At 48.0% G+C, this 22,256-nt stretch overlaps 1 protein-coding gene across 1 annotated transcript in view; it reads right to left on the bottom strand.

Moving 5' to 3' along the window:
• Positions 1-22,256, bottom strand: part of atp10a (ATPase phospholipid transporting 10A) — a 225,889-nt gene that overhangs the window by 159,749 nt on the left and 43,884 nt on the right. The window contains exons 5-8 of the mRNA XM_055941116.1: positions 21,960-22,091; positions 16,625-16,755; positions 10,569-10,821; positions 6,145-6,368 (exon numbers count right to left, since the gene is read on the bottom strand). Of these exons, the coding sequence (XP_055797091.1) occupies positions 6,145-6,368; positions 10,569-10,821; positions 16,625-16,755; positions 21,960-22,091 (740 nt within the window). The remainder of the gene's footprint in view (positions 1-6,144; positions 6,369-10,568; positions 10,822-16,624; positions 16,756-21,959; positions 22,092-22,256) is intronic.

Genomic DNA, 22,256 nt, shown 5'->3' with positions numbered 1-22,256 from the left:
CCCTCTCCAACCTCTTGGCTACCTATTGCCCTCTCCAACCTCTTGGCTACCTGCTGCCCTCTCCAACCTCTTGGCTACCTGCTGCCCTCTCCAACATGCTGCCCTCTCCAACATGCTGCCCTCTCCAACCTCTTGGCTACCTGCTGCCCTCTCCAACCTATTGGCTACCTGCTGCCCTCTCCAACCTCTTGGCTACCGGCTGCCCTCTCCAACATGCTGCCCTCTCCAACGTCTTGGCTACCTGCTGCCCTCTCCAACCTCTTGGCTACCTGCTGCCCTCTCCAACCTCTTGGCTACCTGCTGCCCTCTCCAACCTCTTGGCTACATGCTGCCCTCTCCAACATGCTGCCCTCTCCAACATGCTGCCCTCTCCTACCTGCTGCCCTCTCCTACCTGCTGCCCTCTCCAAAATGCTGCCCTCTCCAACCTGCTGCCCTCTCCAACCTGCTGCCCTCTCCAACCTGCTGCCCTCTCCAACCTGCTGCCCTCTCCAACATGCTGCCCTCTCCAACATGCTGCCCTCTCCAACCTCTTGGCTACCTGCTGCCCTCTCCAACCTCTTGGCTACATGCTGCCCTCTCCAACATGCTGCCCTCTCCAACATGCTGCCCTCTCCAACATGCTGCCCTCTCCAACATGCTGCCCTCTCCTACCTCTTGGCTACCTGCTGCCCTCTCCAACATGCTGCCCTCTCCAACCTCTTGGCAACATGCTGCCCTCTCCAACATGCTGCCCTCTCCAACATGCTGCCCTCTCCAACATGCTGCCCTCTCCAACATGCTGCCCTCTCCTACCTCTTGGCTACCTGCTGCCCTCTCCAACATGCTGCCCTCTCCAACCTCTTGGCAACATGCTGCCCTCTCCAACATGCTGCCCTCTCCAACATGCTGCCCTCTCCAACATGCTGCCCTCTCCAACATGCTGCCCTCTCCAACATGCTGCCCTCTCCAACCTCTTGGCAACATGCTGCCCTCTCCAACCTGCTGCCCTCTCAAAACCTCTTGGCTACATGCTGCCCTCTCCAACATGCTGCCTTCTCCAACCTCTTGGCAACATGCTGCCCTCTCCAACCTCTTGGCAACATGCTGCCCTCTCCAACATGCTGCCCTCTCCAACCTCTTGGCTACCTGCTGCACTCTCCAACCTGCTGCCCTCTCCAACATGCTGCCCTCTCCAACCTGCTGCCCTCTCCAACCTCTTGGCTACATGCTGCCCTCTCCAACATGCTGCCCTCTCCAACCTCTTGGCAACATGCTGCCCTCTCCAACCTCTTGGCTACCTGCTGCCCTCTACAACATGCTGCCCTCTCCAACCTCTTGGCTACCTGCTGCCCTCTCCAACCTGCTGCCCTCTCCAACCTGCTGCCCTCTCCTACCTGCTGCCCTCTCCTACCTGCTGCCCTCTCCTACCTGCTGCCCCTCTCCTACCTGCTGCCCTATCCAACATGCTGCCCTATCCAACATGCTGCCCTCTCCAACCTCTTGGCTACCTGCTGCCCTCTCCAACATGCTGCCCTCTCCTACCTGCTGCCCTCTCCTACCTGCTGCCCTCTCCTACCTGCTGCCCTCTCCTACCTGCTGCCCTATCCAACATGCTGCCCTATCCAACATGCTGCCCTATCCAACATGCTGCCCTCTCCTACCTGCTGCCCTCTCCAACCTCTTGGCTACCTGCTGCCCTCTCCTACCTGCTGCCCTCTCCAATATGCTGCCCTCTCCAACCTCTTGGCTACCTGCTGCCTTCTCCAACATGCTGCCCTCTCCAACCTCTTGGCTACCTGCTGCCCTCTCCAACATGCTGGCCTCTCCAACATCTTGGCTACCTGCTACCCTCTCCAACATGCTGCCCTCTCCTACCTGCTGCCCTCTCCTACCTGCTGCCCTCTCCTACCTGCTGCCCTATCCAACATGCTGCCCTATCCAACATGCTGCCCTCTCCTACCTGCTGCCCTCTCCAACCTCTTGGCTACCTGCTGCCCTCTCCTACCTGCTGCCCTCTCCAACATGCTGCCCTCTCCAACCTCTTGGCTACCTGCTGCCTTCTCCAACATGCTGCCCTCTCCAACCTCTTGGCTACCTGCTGCCCTCTCCAACATGCTGGCCTCTCCAACATCTTGGCTACCTGCTACCCTCTCCAACATGCTGCCCTCTCCAACCTCTTGGCTACCTGCTGCCCTCTTCAACATGCTGCACTCTCCAACATCTTGGCTACCTGCTGCCCTCTCCAACATGCTGCCCTCTCCAACATCTTGGCTACCTGCTGCCCTCTCCAACATGCTGCCCTCTCCAACATGCTGCCCTCTCCAACCTGCTGCCCTCTCCAACCTGCTGCCCTCTCCAACCTGCTGCCCTCTCCAACATGCTGCCCTCTCCAACCTCTTGGCTACCTGCTGCCCTCTCCAACCTCTTGGCTACATGCTGCCCTCTCCAACATGCTGCCCTCTCCAACATGCTGCCCTCTCCTACCTCTTTGCTACCTGCTGCCCTCTCCAACATGCTGCCCTCTCCAACCTCTTGGCTACCTGCTGCCCTCTCCAACATGCTGCCCTCTCCCACCTGCTGCCCTCTCCAACCTCTTGGCTACCTGCTGCCCTCTCCAACCTCTTGGCTACCTGCTGCCCTCTCCAACCTCTTGGCTACCTGCTGCCCTCTCCAACCTCTTGGCTACCTGCTGCCCTCTCCAACCTCTTGCCTACCTGCTGCCCTCTCCAACCTCTTGGCTACCTATTGCCCTCTCCAACCTCTTGGCTACCTGCTGCCCTCTCCAACCTCTTGGCTACCTGCTGCCCTCTCCAACATGCTGCCCTCTCCAACATGCTGCCCTCTCCAACCTCTTGGCTACCTGCTGCCCTCTCCAACCTATTGGCTACCTGCTGCCCTCTCCAACCTCTTGGCTACCGGCTGCCCTCTCCAACATGCTGCCCTCTCCAACGTCTTGGCTACCTGCTGCCCTCTCCAACCTCTTGGCTACCTGCTGCCCTCTCCAACCTCTTGGCTACCTGCTGCCCTCTCCAACCTCTTGGCTACATGCTGCCCTCTCCAACATGCTGCCCTCTCCAACATGCTGCCCTCTCCTACCTGCTGCCCTCTCCTACCTGCTGCCCTCTCCAAAATGCTGCCCTCTCCAACCTGCTGCCCTCTCCAACCTGCTGCCCTCTCCAACCTGCTGCCCTCTCCAACCTGCTGCCCTCTCCAACATGCTGCCCTCTCCTACCGGCTGCCCTCTCCAACATGCTGGCCTCTCCTACCTGCTGCCCTCAACAACATGCTGCCCTCAACAACATGCTGCCCTCTCCAACCTGCTGCCCTCTCCAACCTGCTGCCCTCTCCAACCTCTTGGCAACATGCTGCCCTCTCCAACCTCTTGGCTACATGCTGCCCCCTCCAACCTGCTGCCCTCTCCAACCTCTTGGCAACATGCTGCCCTCTCCAACATGCTGCCCTCTCCAACCTCTTGGCTACATGCTGCCCTCTCCAACCTCTTGGCTACATGCTGCCCTCTCCAACATGCTGCCCTCTCAAACCTCTTGGCAACATGCTGCCCTCTCCAACCTGCTGCCCTCTCCAACCTCTTGGCAAAATGCTGCCCTCTCCAACATGCTGCCCTCTCCAACATGCTGCCCTCTCCAACATGCTGCCCTCTCCAACATGCTGCCCTCTCCAACATGCTGCCCTCTCCAACATGCTGCCCTCTCCAACCTCTTGGCAACATGCTGCCCTCTCCAACCTGCTGCCCTCTCCAACCTCTTGGCTACATGCTGCCCTCTTCAACATGCTGCCCTCTCCAACCTCTTGGCAACATGCTGCCCTCTCCAACCTCTTGGCAACATGCTGCCCTCTCCAACATGCTGCCCTCTCCAACCTCTTGGCTACCTGCTGCCCTCTCCAACCTGCTGCCCTCTCCAACCTGCTGCCCTCTCCAACATGCTGCCCTCTCCAACCTCTTGGCAACATGCTGCCCTCTCCAACCTCTTGGCTACCTGCTGCCCTCTCCAACATGCTGCCCTCGCCAACCTCTTGGCTACCTGCTGCCCTCTCCAACCTGCTGCCCTCTCCAACATGCTGCCCTCTCCTACCTGCTGCCCTCTCCTACCTGCTGCCCTCTCCTACCTGCTGCCCTCTCCTACCTGCTGCCCTCTCCAACCTCTTGGCTACCTGCTGCCCTCTCCAACATGCTGCCCTCTCCAACATGCTGCCCTCTCCAACCTCTTGGCTACATGCTGCCCTCTTCAACATGCTGCCCTCTCCAACCTCTTGGCAACATGCTGCCCTCTCCAACCTCTTGGCAACATGCTGCCCTCTCCAACATGCTGCCCTCTCCAACCTCTTGGCTACCTGCTGCCCTCTCCAACCTGCTGCCCTCTCCAACCTGCTGCCCTCTCCAACATGCTGCCCTCTCCAACCTCTTGGCAACATGCTGCCCTCTCCAACCTCTTGGCTACCTGCTGCCCTCTCCAACATGCTGCCCTCGCCAACCTCTTGGCTACCTGCTGCCCTCTCCAACCTGCTGCCCTCTCCAACATGCTGCCCTCTCCTACCTGCTGCCCTCTCCTACCTGCTGCCCTCTCCTACCTGCTGCCCTCTCCTACCTGCTGCCCTCTCCAACCTCTTGGCTACCTGCTGCCCTCTCCAACATGCTGCCCTCTCCAACATGCTGCCCTCTCCAACCTCTTGGCTACCTGCTGCCCTCTCCAACATGCTGCCCTCTCCAACATCTTGCCTACCTGCTGCCCTCTCCAACATCTTGGCTACCTGCTGCCCTCTCCAACCTGCTGCCCTCTCCAACCTGCTGCCCTCTCCAACCTGCTGCCCTCCAACATCTTGGCTACCTGCTACCCTCTACAACATGCTGCCCTCTCCAACCTCTTGGCTACCTGCTGCCCTCTCCAAAATGCTGCCCTCTCCAACATCTTGGCTACCTGCTGCCCTCTCCAACATCTTGGCTACCTGCTGCCCTCTCCAACATGCTGCCCTCTCCAACCTGCTGCCCTCTCCAACCTGCTGCCCTCTCCAACCTGCTGCCCTCTCCAACCTGCTGCCCTCTCCAACCTCTTGGCTACCTGCTGCCCTCTCCAACCTCTTGGCTACATGCTGCCCTCTCCAACATGCTGCCCTCTCCAACATGCTGCCCTCTCCAACATGCTGCCCTCTCCTACCTCTTGGCTACCTGCTGCCCTCCAACATGCTGCCCTCTCCAACCTCTTGGCTACCTGCTGCCCTCTCCAACATGCTGCCCTCTCCTACCTGCTGCCCTCTCCAACCTCTTGGCTACCTGCTGCCCTCTCCAACATGCTGCCCTCTCCAACCTCTTGGCTACCTGCTGCCCTCTCCAACATGCTGCCCTCTCCAACATGCTGCCCTCTCCAACCTCTTGGCTACCTGCTGCCCTCTCCAACCTCTTGGCTACCTGCTGGCCTCTCCAACCTCTTGGCTACCTGCTGCCCTCTCCAACATGCTGCCCTCTCCAACATGCTGCCCTCTCCAACATGCTGCCCTCTCCAACATGCTGCCCTCTCCAACATCTTGGCTACCTGCTGCCCTCTCCAACCTCTTGGCTACCTGCTGCCCTCTCCAACCTCTTGGCTACCTGCTGCCCTCTCCAACCTCTTGACTACCTGCTGGCCTCTCCAACCTCTTGGCTACCTGCTGCCCTCTCCAACCTCTTGAATACCTGCTGCCCTCTCCAACCTCTTGAATACCTGCTGCCCATACTGTAGATCCCCCTCAAACTCAACTATGGACCTCCAAGCCAGTTCCACTGCTTTCCCCCTCCCATTCTACCCTCTAACCAGGGACTAGACCTGGGACACCAGGTGAGTGCAATAAATGATCAGGTAGAACAAAAAAAGCAGCAGTACTCTGAACCTCGTAGAGTAAGATTGGAATACCCCTGCTGTAGCCAATAGACACAGCTCTGTGTTGAGTAATAATGGAGTGATAAGTACCACGGGGCTGCTGAATGCAGTGTGTTGAGTAATAATGGAGTGATAAGTACCACGGGGCTGCTGAATGCAGTGTGTTGAGTAATAATGGAGCGATAAGTACCACGGGGCTGCTGAATGCAGTGTGTTGAGTAATAATGGAGTGATAAGTACCACGGGGCTGCTGAATGCAGTGTGTTGAGTAATAATGGAGTGATAGGTACCATGGGGCTGCTGAATGCAGTGTGTTTGGACAGGATGCTGGCTCTCTTGGCTTCGGCCCGACTGCCAGTCCTGCGGTGGGACTTGGTGCTCTGGGAGCGGAGTACCACCTTGGCAGCACTCTGGTTGCTGGTGACGCTGTCCCGTCTGGGCAAGGTGCCACTGTGGGACGTACAGTCCTCCTCTTCTGAGTCCACCAGGTCCTGGTACATGGCCAGACGCCTCGCTGGGGAGGACAGACACACAGAGTATTATATTATACATTTACATTTACATTTAAGTCATTTAGCAGACGCTCTTATCCAGAGCGACTTACAAATTGGAAAGTTCATACATATTCATCCTGGTCCCCCCGTGGGAATAGAACCCTGGTCCCCCCGTGGGAATTGAACCCACAACCCTGGCGTTGCAAGCGCCATGCTCTACCAACTGAGCCACACGGGACCAGTATAACACATATAACACTGCTACTAGAGGTCCAGACTTCCTTATTCCTGGATAAACAACAACAGTGTGATCTAGCAGACTGCAGTGTGAGATGGGTTATGTTCATTAGGCCACACAATGTAACACGTTGACATTTTTTTTGCTGTTAGTCCCACCCTGTTTCATTCTGTTTGGTGTCTAATGAATACAACCCAGGCCTCCCTCACTGTTCACGTCGTGGGAGTACTATCTCCTAACCCTACAGTACGGTCTAATGCCCTTACTACAGTACAGTAACACTACAGTACAGTAACACTACAGTACAGTAACCCTACAGTATAGTAACCCTACAGTATAGTAACCCTACAGTACAGTAAGCCTACAGTAACCCTACAGTACAGTAACCCTACAGTCCGGTCTCACCGTAACCCTACAGTATAGTAACCCTACAGTAACCCTACAGTACAGTAACACTACAGTACAGTAACCCTACAGTATAGTAACCCTACAGTACAGTAACCCTACAGTACAGTAACCCTACAGTATAGTAACCCTACAGCACAGTAACCCTACAGCACAGTAACCCTACAGTACAGTAACCCTACAGTACAGTAACGCTACAGTACAGTAACCCTACAGTATAGTAACCCTACAGTACAGTAACCCTACAGTATAGTAACCCTACAGTACAGTAACCCTACAGTACAGTAACCCTACAGTAACCCTACAGTACAGTGACCCTACAGTATAGTAACCCTACAGTACAGTCTCACCGTAACCCTACAGTACAGTCTCACCGTAACCCTACAGTATAGTAACCCTACAGTATAGTAACCCTACAGTACAGTAACCCTACAGTATAGTAACCCTACAGTATAGTAACCCTACAGTATAGTAACCCTACAGTACAGTAACCCTACAGTATAGTAACCCTACAGTATAGTAACCCTACAGTACAGTAACCCTACAGTACAGTAACCCTACAGTATAGTAACCCTACAGTACAGTAATCCTACAGTACAGTAACCCTACAGTATAGTAACCCTACAGTACAGTAACCCTACAGTACAGTAACCCTACAGTATAGTAACCCTACAGTAACCCTACAGTATAGTAACCCTACAGCACAGTAACCCTACAGTACAGTAACCCTACAGTACAGTAACCCTACAGTAACCCTACAGTACAGTAACCCTACAGTAACCCTACAGTAACCCTACAGTACAGTAACCCTACAGTACAGTAACCCTACAGTACAGTAACCCTACAGTATAGTAACCCTACAGTAACCCTACAGCACAGTAACCCTACAGTACAGTAACCCTACAGTACAGTAACCCTACAGTAACCCTACAGTAACCCTACAGTACAGTAACCCTACAGTACAGTAACCCTACAGTACAGTAACCTTACAGTACAGTAACCCTACAGTACAGTAACCCTACAGTAACCCTACAGTAACCCTACAGTACAGTAACCCTACAGTACAGTAACCCTACAGTATAGTAACCCTACAGTACAGTAACCCTACAGTATAGTAACCCTACAGTATAGTAACCCTAGAGTACAGTAACCCTACAGTACAGTAACCCTACAGTATAGTAACCCTACAGTACAGTAACCCTACAGTACAGTAACCCTACAGTATAGTAACCCTACAGTACAGTAACCCTACAGTAACCCTACAGTAACCCTATAGTAACCCTACAGTACAGTAACCCTACAGTACAGTAACCCTACAGTACAGTAACCCTACAATACAGTAACCCTACAGTACAGTAACCCTACAGTAACCCTACAGTACAGTAACCCTACAGTACAGTAACCCTACAGTACAGTAACCCTACAGTATAGTAACCCTACAGTAACCCTACAGTACAGTAACCCTACAGTACAGTAACCCTACAGTAACCCTACAGTACAGTAACCCTACAGTACAGTAACCCTACAGTATAGTAACCCTACAGTATAGTAACCCTACAGTACAGTAACCCTACAGTATAGTAACCCTACAGTATAGTAACCCTACAGTATAGTAACCCTACAGTAACCCTACAGTAACCCTACAGTAACCCTATAGTAACCCTACAGTACAGTAACCCTACAGTATAGTAACCCTACAGTACAGTAACCCTACAGTATAGTAACCCTACAGTACAGTAACCCTACAGTACAGTAACCCTACAGTATAGTAACCCTATAGTACCCCTACAGTACAGTAACCCTACAGTACAGTAACCCTACAGTAACCCTACAGTACAGTAACCCTACAGTATAGTAACCCTACAGTATAGTAACCCTACAGTAACCCTACAGTATAGTAACCCTACAGTACAGTAACCCTACAGTATAGTAACCCTACAGTACAGTAACCCTACAGTAACCCTACAGTACAGTAATCCTACAGTACAGTAACCCTACAGTACAGTAACCCTACAGTACAGTAACCCTACAGTATAGTAACCCTACAGTATAGTAACCCTACAGTAACCCTACAGTACAGTAACCCTACAGTAACCCTACAGTACAGTAACCCTACAGTAACCCTACAGTACAGTAACCCTACAGTAACCCTACAGTACAGTAACCCTACAGTAGAGTAACCCTACAGTACAGTAACCCTACAGTATAGAAACCCTACTTTACAATAACCTTACAGTATAGTAACCCTACAGTACAGTAACCCTACAGTAACCCTACAGTAACCGTACAGTATAGTAACCCTACAGTACAGTAACCCTACAGTATAGTAACCCTACAGTATAGTAACCCTACAGTACAGTAACCCTACAGTAACCCTACAGTACAGTAACCCCACAGTATAGTAACCCTACAGTAACCCTACAGTACAGTAACCCTACAGTACAGTAACCCTACAGTATAGTAACCCTACAGTATAGTAACCCTACAGTAACCCTACAGTACAGTAACCCTACAGTATAGTAACCCTACAGTATAGTAACCCTACAGTACAGTAACCCTACAGTACAGTAACCCTACAGTATAGTAACCCTACAGTATAGTAACCCTACAGTAACCCTACAGTACAGTAACCCTACAGTACAGTAACCCTACAGTATAGTAACCCTACAGTATAGTAACCCTACAGTAACCCTACAGTATAGTAACCCTACAGTACAGTAACCCTACAGTATAGTAACACTACAGTACACTAACCCTACAGTACAGTAACCCTACAGTACAGTAACCCTACAGTACAGTAACCCTACAGTATAGTAACCCTACAGTAACCCTACAGTACAGTAACCCTACAGTATAGTAACCCTACAGTATAGTAACCCTACAGTACAGTAACCCTACAGTATAGTAACCCTACAGTAACCCTACATTATAGTAACCCTACAGTATAGTAACCCTACAGTACAGTAACCCTACAGTATAGTAACCCTACAGTATGGTAACCTTACAGTATAGTAACCCTACAGTATAGTAACCCTACAGTAACCCTACAGTAACCCTACAGTACAGTAACCCTACAGTATAGTAACCTTACAGTATAGTAACCCTACAGTATAGTAACCCTACAGTAACCCTACAGTAACCCTACAGTATAGTAACTCTACAGTATAGTAACCCTACAGTACAGTAACCCTACAGTACAGTAACCCTACAGTATAGTAACCCTACAGTACAGTCTCACCGTAACCCTACAGTATAGTAACCCTACAGTATAGTAACCCTACAGTAACCCTACAGTATAGTAACCCTACAGTATAGCAACCCTACAGTACAGTAACCCTACAGTACAGTAACCCTACATTATAGTAACCCTACAGTATAGTAACCCTACAGTACAGTCTCACCGTAACCCTACAGTACAGTCTCACCGTAACCCTCCGGTCTCACTGTAACCCTACGGTCGTAACCCTCCGGTCTCACCGTAACCTTCCGGTCTCACCGTAACCCTACAGTCCGGTCTCACCGTAACCCTACGGTCTCACCGTAACCCTACGGTCTCACCGTAACCCTACGGTCTCACCGTTGGCATCGTGACTATACTCCACCCCGGCCACCGTACATCTCCTGAACACCATCTTGTTCTCTGTGAGTGTTCCGGTCTTGTCAGAGAAGATGTACTGCATCTGTCCAAGGTCTTCGGTGATGTTCAGAGCTCGACACTGCAGATGACAGTCCGTCTCCTCATCGTACAGGTCTTGGTCCTGATGGATGAAATACACCTGGCAGATCTTCACAATCTCTATGGACACGAACAGCGAGACGGGGATCAGGATCTGAAGACGGAGGAGATTCTATTACAGACAAAGACGTCTTCGGTGGGAGACGACAACAAGAGCAGGAAACCCAACACAGTCATGTATAGCTCTGACAGATGACAGAGTCTGAGCATGTGTTCCAAATGGAACCCTATTCCCTATATAGTGCACTACTATAGACCAGAGCCCTATTCCCTACATAGTGCACTACTTAGGACCAGCGCCCTATTCCCTACATAGTGCACTACTTAGCACCCTATTGACTATTTGGGCAACATGCTGTGTCTTTGGTGGAAACATTGTAAAAATCATTGTGGTGACTTGTAACTGACACGGATGTGAAGGGAGACGTCTACAGGTGGAAAGGGAAACTTTTAGAAGCCTTTGGAAAACCCCTGGACTTCTTAAACTAATAACACACAAATTTTATTTTTCTCATCTATATTGAATACATGGGGTGTCTTGCTAATTGCCTATAATTTCCACCTTTTGTCTATTCCATTTGCACAACAGCATGTGAAATTTATTGTCAATCAGTGTTGCTTCCTAAGTGGACAGTTTGATTTCACAGAAGTGTGATTGACTTGGAGTTACATTGTGTTGTTTAAGTGTTCCCTATATTTTTTTGAGCAGTGTATTTTATATTTGAGATTCTTCAAAGTAGCCACCCTTTGCATTGATGACAGCTTTGCACACTCTTGGCATTCTCTCAACCAGCTTAATGAGGTAGTCACCTGGAATGCATGTCAGTTAACAGATGTGCCTTGTTAAAGTTCATTTGTGGAATTTCTTTCCTTCTTAATGTGTTTGAGACAATCAGTTGTGTTGTGACTAGGTAGGGGGGTAAACAAAAGACAGTCCATATTATGGCAAGAACAGTTCAAATAACCAAAGAGAAACAACAGTCCATCATTACTTTAAGACATGAAGGTCAGTCAATACCAAAAATTAAGAACTTTGAAAGTTTCTTCAAGTGCAATCGCAATAACCATCAAGCGCTATGATGAAACTGGCTCTCATGAGAACTGCCACAGGAAAGGAAGACCCAGAGTTACTTCTGCTGCAAAGGATAAGTTCATTAGAGTTACCAGCCTCAGAAATTGCAGCCCAAATAAATGCTTCACAGAGTTCAACTAACAGACACATCTCAACATCAACTGTTCAGAGGAGACTGTGTGAATCAGGCCTTCATGGTCGAATTGCTGCAAAGAAATCACTACTAAAGGACACCAATAATAAGAAGAGACTTGTTTGGGCCAAAAACACGAATGGACACCGTTGGAAATCTGCCCTTTGGTCTGATGAGTTAAAATCTGAGACTCGGTTCCAACAGCCGTTGTCCTCGCAGAGACACAGAGTAGGTGAACGGATGATCTCCGCATTTGTAAGGGTGCTTTCCTGGTGACACGGATTTATTTAGAATGTGACAAGACTACCATTAATGTAATGACTTATTTATCGAATAATTACCTACTATGTTTAATTGACACCCGATTCAATTAAATCCTTTAACAATTAACTCATTAGGAATATTAGGGCACCATGGGAAAAGTTGTTTAAAGAGTGACCATCTCCCGACTTACTCTAAAGATATATAGATATCTCTTACATCAATAAGTCAATTATTAATTATTACCCGTCTCATTCTGAACACCGCATAATCCTTGACGAACGCTAGCCTAACTGATGAATCAGCGATACACAAATTGGCTTAATTATTTACTAACTAACTAAATCCTCACACAGAATACATAAACACACACACAGCACAGGTCATTGATTCCATACATAATACAATGATAACAGGTCCATAGTGGACCAACAAAAGCATGACCGTTTGGTTATGCAATGGAAGAGATGGGTAGGTAAGGAGAGGGGGAGACAAAGAGAACTTATCGTACATACATTAGGAAACTACCCTCACCGTAGCCAGAATATTTAGCACCCTAACAACCGCTCATTCGGATTACAAATGCAATATATATTTACGCATAAATGTCTTTCTCTGTAGTCTCTGTTGAAACCACTCAATCCGTCTATGGGGAGTAGTTCGATGTAAGTCTCTGGTTGTCCACCAGAGGTCACAATGTCCTTAGTTGTAGGCTTCAATGTCTTGGAGTCGTCTTAGAATGGATACTTCAGGTGTACCACACGGTGGTGAGAGGGTCGACCCTCTCGTCTTTGGCTGAATGTCCAAGACTACTGTACCCAGCTGCAGACTGAATGTTTGGTCTAGTGTCTTTACCTTCTTCAAATCGGCGAGAGTTTCAGAGGGTCTTCAGCCGTGTAGCCACCGCTCCACGCTGTCTGGTCTTGTAGTTTTAACCATTTCAACGTGTCTGCTAAATGACGTAAATGTAAAATCTGATTGAACCTGAAACTTTTCCATTGCACTGCACTGCACTGCACTACGCTCTTAACCGGGTTACACAGTAAAAAAAAAAAATAATACTAATTCTTGGCAAATGCTTTTCGCTTTCGTTCGTCTTGCGCCGGTCCAAGAATTTCACCTGTATACAAATGCATCCTCACGTTCACTGGTCTCAAATGGTTGATTATTCAGGGTACCGCTCGGACCACTTTACACGCCGGCAGCTACCCGGCATGTTTTGGTCTAATGTTGTTAGCGAGTCCTTTTAAAGGCGGTTCCATCATGTTGAACTCTGAACTCACGTGGGCGTGGCTACTGACTGGGCACAAGTTTGCATGAAAAACAATTCTCAATTAGAAAAAATATAAAATCACATTTATATCTTTTCAAAAACAGTTTCATATTTAATCATATACATTTTTTTTTTTACAACATGTAGATGTGGATCTGATCTACACAGTGTGAAAGCTCTTAAAGTTATAATGTCTCCATTATAACGCATTTTTTATCATTTTAATGACATCACAAAATTGACACATTCCCAACATTCGGATGTTGAAATAGATTGTCCCATTATCTATTGTTTGATGAAGTTTTGGTGGCAAATTCTCTGTGTAACAAAGGATTTTCAGCATTCCCATTCTGCAGAGCCAATAGGAGAGTTTCTGCAAATTATTTAAGTCATAAAACAGGCCAAACTCACATCCTCTCCTCTCCTGTGGTCTGGCTACCCTCAAATATTTGCCTAGCTAAAGGGTCATTTTGATCCTCACCAAGGAGTCATGACAAATTCAAGGCACACTTAACCAGCATGGCTACCACAACATTATGCAGCGATACGCCATCCCATCTGGTTTGCGCTTATTGTTACTATGGTTTTTTTGTTCAACAGGACAATGACCCAATACATCTCCAGGCTGAATAAGGGCTATTTGACCAAGAAGGAGAGTGACGGAGTGCTGCATCAGATGACCTGGCCTCCACAATCACCCAATCTCAACCCAATTGAGATGGTTTGGGATGAGTTGGACCACAGAGTGAAGGAAAAGCAGCCAACAAGTGCTCAGCATATGTGGGAACTCCTTCAAGATTGTTGGAAAAGCATTCCTCATGAAGCTGGTTGAGAGAATGCCAAGAGTGTTGCAAAGCTGTCATCAATGCAAAAAGGGTGGCTACTTTGAAGAATCTCAAATACATGTGGATTTGTTTAACACTTTTTTTGGTTACTACATGATTCCATATGTGTGTTATTTCATAGTTTTGATGTCTTCACCAATATTCTACAACGTAGAAAATATTGATAATAAAGAAAAACCCTTGAGTCGGTGTGTCAAAACATCTGACTGCCACTTATCTATCCAGTCCAGTTGTGACATCGGTGGGTTGTGAGTGAATATATTGTAGCGACCCGCACAGACAGCTGTGTGTTATGTGTTAGGCTAGGAGGTGGTTGTGTTGTACTGACCAGTACCCAGTGTTCGCGGGGTCCGACATGTCAATCAACCTGCTATCTGCCAATCACGGGAATGCCTGGAATGTTCTGATGCCATGCATCCTGGCGGTTGGCGGAGTGGCGTGGAGGGGGGTTGGGCAGGGGGGTGCAGCATTAGAGGTTAAGACCAGGTTTAGCCTTTGTTCTCCCTCTTACGTCTGGGCTTCACAAGAGAAGGTCACGATTGGCTTGTGGGTTATCGTTCATTTATTTGGCGTGGGCTACGGCCAAACAGTTGGTTTAATAAACCGTCAATTCGCAAACTCAATCCTCTGTCTGGACAATTTTTCATTTATGATCTAGTCAGGTCATGTTGTTAGTTTATGCAGTATGAGGGGACTGAATTTAAACGTGGATGGGATCCTTTTAATGGAAGGTGATGCAAAAGGATAAATGTCCAACCTGGATGGACAATAAAGTGATATTCTATCCCTAACCTCCTGCATGACCATATTAGACACACATATTTCCCTCAGATTACACTGACCCACAAAGAATTTCAAAACAAATCCAATTTTTGATAAACTCCCATATCTACTGGGTGAAATACCACAGTGTCTTCACAGCAGCAAGATTTGTGACCTGTTGCCACAAGAAAAGGGCAACCAGTAAAGAACAAACACCATTGTAAATACCACCCATATTTATGCTTATTTATTTTCCCTTTTATACTTTAACTATTTGCACATTGTTAAAACACTAACATTTGAAATGTCTTTATTCTTTTAAAACTATTGTGAGTGTAATGTTTACTGTTAATTTCCAATGGTTTATTTCCCTTTTGTTTGTCTAATTCACTTGCTTTGGCAATGTAAACATACACCGAGTACACCAGACATTAGGAACACCTTCCTAAAATCTAGTTGCACCCTCCCCCCTCCCTTTGCCCTCAGAACAGCCTCACTTCGTCGGGTCATGGACTCTACAAGGTGTTGAGAGCGTTCCACAGGGATGCTGGCCCATGTCGACTCCAATGCTTCCCACAGTTGGGTCAAGTTGGCTGGATGTCCTTTGGGTGGTGGACCATTCTTGATACACACAGGAAACTGTTGAGTGTGAAAAACCCAGCAGCGTAGCAGTTCTTGACACAAACCGGTACACCTGGCACCTACTACCATACCCTGTTCAAAAGGCACTCAAATCTTGTATCTTGCCCATTCACCCTCTGAATGGCACACACACACAATCCATGTCACAAAAATAGCGCACGTGACAAATAAACTTTGATTTGATTTATTCTTAATGTGTTGTACACTCAGTGTATGTTTTCCATGCCAATAGAGGGGACGAGAGGAGGGAACTGAATTGAATAGAGGGGACGAGAGGGGTCGAGAGCGAATTGAATTGAATAGAGGGGTCGAGAGGGAGGGAATTGAATTGAATAGAGGGGTCGAGAGGGAGGGGCTTGAATTGAATAGAGGGGTCGAGAGGGAGGGAATTGAATTGAATAGAGGGGTCGAGAGGGAGGGAATTGAATTGAATAGAGGGGTCGAGAGGGAGGGAATTGAATTGAATAGAGGGGTCGAGAGGGAGGGAATTGAATTGAATAGAGGGGTCGAGAGGGAGGGAATTGAATTGAATAGAGGGGTCGAGAGGGAGGGAATTTAATTGAATAGAGGGGTCGAGAGGGAGTGGGAGGGAATTGAATTGAATAGAGGGGTCGAGAGGGAGTGAGAGCGAATTGAATTGAATAGAGGTGTCGAGAGGGAGGGAATTGAATTGAATAGAGGGGTCGAGAGGGAGGGAATTGAATTGAATAGAGGGGTCGAGAGGGAGTGAGAGCGAATTGAATTGAATAGAGGGGTCGAGAGGGAGTGAGAGCGAATTGAATTGAATAGAGGTGTCGAGAGGGAGGGAATTGAATTGAATAGAGGGGTCGAGAGGGAGGGAATTGAATTGAATAGAGGGGTCGAGAGGGAGGGAGTGAGAGCGAATTGAATTGAATAGTGAGGACGTACCTGAAAGACGATAATCATGGTGAGGAAGAGATAGACGGCAGACAGGACAGGCGACAGGTCGGCTCCTTCAGGACTAAGAACATCAAACACGGGTCTCTTATCTCCGTACTGATACATCCACAACCCGTGACCTAAGACAACAAGGTCAAAGGTCATTATAGACCAACTACATCCACAACCCTGGAGAATCAACAAGTCAATTAGGTCAAATCAATTAAATCAAAATCAAGTCAGGTCAAAACAGCTAGAAAAGATGTGGCCTTGTTACAGGCTGTCATGTATATTTTCTACGTCCATGTTTGTGGCCTTGTTACAGGCTGTCATGTATATTTTCTACGTCCATGTTTGTGGCCTTGTGACAGGCTGTCATGTATATAGTCTACGTCCATGTTTGTGGCCTTGTTACAGGCTGTCATGTATATCTTCTACGTCCATGTTTGTGGCCTTGTTACAGGCTGTCATGTCCATGTTTGTGGCCTTGTTACAGGCTGTCATGTCCATGTTTGTGGCCTTGTTACAGGCTGTCATGTATATTTTCTACGTCCATGTTTGTGGCCTTGTTACAGGCTGTCATGTATATCTTCTACGTCCATGTTTGTGGCCTTGTTACAGGCTGTCATGTATATTTTCTACGTCCATGTTTGTGGCCTTGTTACAGGCTGTCATGTATATTTTCTACGTCCATTTTTGTGGCCTTGTTACAGGCTGTCATGTATATAGTCTACGTCCATGTTTGTGGCCTTGTTACAGGCTGTCATGTATATAGTCTACGTCCATGTTTGTGGCCTTGTTACAGGCTGTCATGTATATTTTCTACATCCATGTTTGTGGCCTTGTTACAGGCTGTCATGTATATTTTCTACGTCCATTTTTGTGGCCTTGTTACAGGCTGTCATGTATATAGTCTACGTCCATGTTTGTGGCCTTGTTACAGGCTGTCATGTATATAGTCTACGTCCATGTTTGTGGCCTTGTTACAGGCTGTCATGTATATTTTCTACATCCATGTTTGTGGCCTTGTTAAAGGCTGTCATGTATATAGTCTACGTCCATGTTTGTGGCCTTGTTACAGGCTGTCATGTATATTTTATACATCCATGTTTGTGGCCTTGTTACAGGCTGTCATGTATATTTTCTACGTCCATTTTTGTGGCCTTGTTACAGGCTGTCATGTATATAGTCTACGTCCATGTTTGTGGCCTTGTTACAGGCTGTCATGTATATAGTCTACGTCCATGTTTGTGGCCTTGTTACAGGCTGTCATGTATATTTTCTACATCCATGTTTGTGGCCTTGTTACAGGCTGTCATGTATATAGTCTACGTCCATGTTTGTGGCCTTGTTACAGGCTGTCATGTATATTTTCTACGTCCATGTTTGTGGCCTTGTTACAGGCTGTCATGTATATAGTCTACGTCCATGTTTGTGGCCTTGTGGCAGGCTGTCGTCTATATCTTCTACGTCCATGTTTGTGGCCTTGTTACAGGCTATCATGTATATAGTCTACGTCCATGTTTGTGGCCTTGTGACAGGCTGTCGTGTATATATTCTACGTCCATGTTTGTGGCCTTGTGACAGGCTGTCATGTATATCTTCTACGTCCATGTTTGTGGCCTTGTTACAGGCTGTCATGTATATAGTCTACGTCCATGTTTGTGGCCTTGTGACAGGCTGTCGTGTATATCTTCTACGTCCATGTTTGTGGCCTTGTTACAGGCTGTCATGTATATAGTCTACGTCCATGTTTGTGGCCTTGTTACAGGCTGTCCTGTCCATGTTTGTGGGCTTGTTACAGGCTGTCCTGTCCATGTTTGTGGCCTTGTTACAGGCTGTCATGTATATTTTCTACATCCATGTTTGTGGCCTTGTTACAGGCTGTCATGTATATAGTCTACGTCCATGTTTGTGGCCTTGTTACAGGCTGTCATGTATATTTTCTACGTCCATGTTTGTGGCCTTGTTACAGGCTGTCATGTATATAGTCTACGTCCATGTTTGTGGCCTTGTGACAGGCTATCGTGTATATCTTCTACGTCCATGTTTGTGGCCTTGTGACAGGCTGTCATGTATATAGTCTACGTCCATGTTTGTGGCCTTGTGGCAGGCTGTCATGTATATAGTCTACGTCCATGTGTGTGGCCTTGTGACAGGCTGTCGTGTATATCTTCTACGTCCATGTTTGTGGCCTTGTGACAGGCTGTCGTGTATATCTTCTACGTCCATGTTTGTGGCCTTGTGACAGGCTGTCGTGTATATCTTCTACGTCCATGTTTGTGGCCTTGTGACAGGCTGTCGTGTATATCTTCTACGTCCATGTTTGTGGCCTTGTGACAGGCTGTCGTGTATATCTTCTACGTCCATGTTTGTGGCCTTGTGACAGGCTGTCGTGTATATAGTCTACGTCCATGTTTGTGGCCTTGTGACAGGCTGTCGTGTATATAGTCTACGTCCATGTTTTACCATTGAGGGCGACTTTGGGAACAAGTGTTTAAATCGATACTTTTAAGTGCTATCCTCTGGGACATTATGTACCTGTACATCTGGCTGTAACTACTGACACATCCCCGACAAACCAACAAAGTAAATTCATAACAACAGTTAATTTGATCTATTAAACCAGGATAGTTCCCTTAGTAACAGTTGCCAGGAATCCTGAGGTAAGTACAATATATCCTTCTATTGAGTCAAGTATTTAAAATGTACACTTTCCATTGAACACCAGAAGGAGACAGGAAGTTTAGAGGGTTCAGAACCTGTTTGTGATCAACTGTCACAAGTCGCTGATACGTCTGCATACCACAGAGCTAACCAATGTCTAACAACTAGATTGGGACATTTTTGGTTATAAACTCAGAAAAAAAAGAAACGTCCCTTTTTCAGGACCCTGTCTTTCAAAGATAACAGCTTACAGACGGTAGGCAATTAAGGTCACAGTTATGAAAACCTAGGACACTAAAGAGGCCTTTTTACTGACTCTGAGAAACACCAAAATAAACATGCCCAGAGTCCCTGCTCTTCTGCGTGAACGTGCCTTAGGCATGATGCAAGGAGGCATGAGGACTGCAGATGTGGCCAGGGTGTCACGACTTCCGCCGAAGTCGGCTCCTCTCCTTGTTCGGGCGGTGTTCGACGTCACCGGCTTTCTAGCAATCGCCGCTCCATTTCTCATATGTCCATTTGTTTTGTCTTGTTATATTACACACCTGGTTTTCATTCCCTAACCACACTGCATGTATTTACTCCTCTGTTCCCCTCCATGTCTTTGTGTGTAATTGTTTATTGTTATGTGGATATTGTCAGGTGCCATACTTTCGGACAGCTGATCGTCCTCGCAGTGGCAGACCACGTGTAACAACACCTGCACAGGATCGGTACATCCGAACATCACACCTGCAGGACAGGTACAGGATGGCAACAACAACTGCCCGAGTTACACCAGGAACACACAATCCCTCCATCAGTGCTCAGACTGTCCGCAATAGGCTGAGAGAGGCTGGACTGAGGGCTTGTTGGCTGTTGTCTGGTGAGGACCTGCCTTACATCACCGGCAACAATGGGCACAAACCCACCGTCGCTGGACCAGACAGGACTGGCAAAAAGTGCTCTTCACTGACGAGTCGCGGTTTTGCCTCACCAGGGGTGATGGTCAGATTTGCGTTTATCGTCGAAGGAATGAGCGTTACACCGAGGCCTGTACTCTGGAGCGGGAATGATTTGGAAGTGGAGGGTCCGTCATGGATAGGAGGGTGAGGGCTAGGGCCATTCCCCCCAGAAATGTCCGGGAACTTGCAGGTGCCTTGGTGGAAGAGTGGGGTAACATCTCACAGCAAGAACTGTCAAATCTGGTGCAGTCTATGATGAGGAGATGCACTGCAGTACTTAATGCAGCTGGTGGCCACACCAGATACTGACTGTTACTTTTGATTTTGACCCCCCCCTTTGTTCAGGGACACATTATTCAATTTCTGTTAGTCACATGTCTGTGGAACTTGTTCAGTTTAGGTCTCAGTTGTTGAATCTTGTTTTGCTCATACAAATATTTACACATGTTACGTTTGCTGAAAATAAACGCAGTTGACAGTGAGAGGACGTTTCTTTTCTTTTTTTGTTGCTGAGTTTAATAAAGGTCCCATATGCTGGAACTCTTTCAAAAACAAGAAGTCCGTTTTGTAGAGGACATCCTCTACGTGCCGATAGCTTTCAACAGGACTGTCTGACTTAAACCCTTTCAGCTCTTTGGGGAACGTAGTTTACCTCATGGGACACACTAATGATGTGTGCCAACCCTTTCAGCTCTTTGGGGAACGTAGTTTACCTCATGGGACACACTAATGACGTGTGCCAACCCTTTCAGCTCTTTGGGGAACGTAGTTTACCTCATGGGACAGACTAATGACGTGTGCCAACCCTTTCAGCTCTTTGGGGAACGTAGTTTACCTCATGGGACACACTAATGACGTGTGCCAACCCTTTCAGCTCTTTGGGGAACGTAGTTTACCTCATGGGACACACTAATGACGTGTGCCAACCCTTTCAGCTCTTTGGGGAACGTAGTTTACCTCATGGGACACACTAATGACGTGTGCCAACCCTTTCAGCTCTTTGGGGAACGTAGTTTACCTCATGGGACAGACTAATGACGTGTGCCAACCCTTTCAGCTCTTTGGGGAACGTAGTTTACCTCATGGGACAGACTAATGATGTGTGCCAACCCTTTCAGCTCTTTGGGGAACGTAGTTTACCTCATGGGACAGACTAATGACGTGTGCCAACCCTTTCAGCTCTTTGGGGAACGTAGTTTACCTCATGGGACACACTAATGACGTGTGCCAACCCTTTCAGCTCTTTGGGGAACGTAGTTTACCTCATGGGACACACTAATGACGTGTGCCAACCCTTTCAGCTCTTTGGGGAACGTAGTTTACCTCATGGGACACACTAATGACGTGTGCCAACCCTTTCAGCTCTTTGGGGAACGTAGTTTACCTCATGGGACACACTAATGACGTGTGCCAACCCTTTCAGCTCTTTGGGGAACGTAGTTTACCTCATGGGACACACTAATGACGTGTGCCAACCCTTTCAGCTCTTTGGGGAACGTAGTTTACCTCATGGGACACACTAATGACGTGTGCCAACCCTTTCAGCTCTTTGGGGAACGTAGTTTACCTCATGGGACACACTAATGACGTGTGCCAACCCTTTCAGCTCTTTGGGGAACGTAGTTTACCTCATGGGACACACTAATGACGTGTGCCAACCCTTTCAGCTCTTTGGGGAACGTAGTTTTACCTCATGGGACACACTAATGACGTGTGCCAATAGCAATACGTACCGATAGCAGAGAACAGGCACATGACCAATAGGATGATAACACACCAGCCCACGTCCACGTTCATCTGTTTCTCCAGTTTACTGCGTTTGTAGCGGGGGCCATTGTTGTTCAGCATGGCTTTAGTCTCATGACCTGCAACACAACTGGCTGTTAACACACACTTCATACAGGGACAGGGACAGCATCCACAAAGCAGCTCAGAGTAAACTGGCTGTTGACACACACTTCATACAGGACAGCATCCACAAAGCAGCTCAGAGTAAACTGGCTGTTAACACACACTTCATACAGGACAGC

This window comes from Salvelinus fontinalis, chromosome 12 (assembly GCF_029448725.1).
Source record: "Salvelinus fontinalis isolate EN_2023a chromosome 12, ASM2944872v1, whole genome shotgun sequence".
NCBI lineage: Eukaryota > Metazoa > Chordata > Actinopteri > Salmoniformes > Salmonidae > Salvelinus > Salvelinus fontinalis.
The sequence above is the reverse complement of the archived record's forward strand: the minus strand, read 5'-3'. Positions and strand labels throughout refer to the sequence as shown.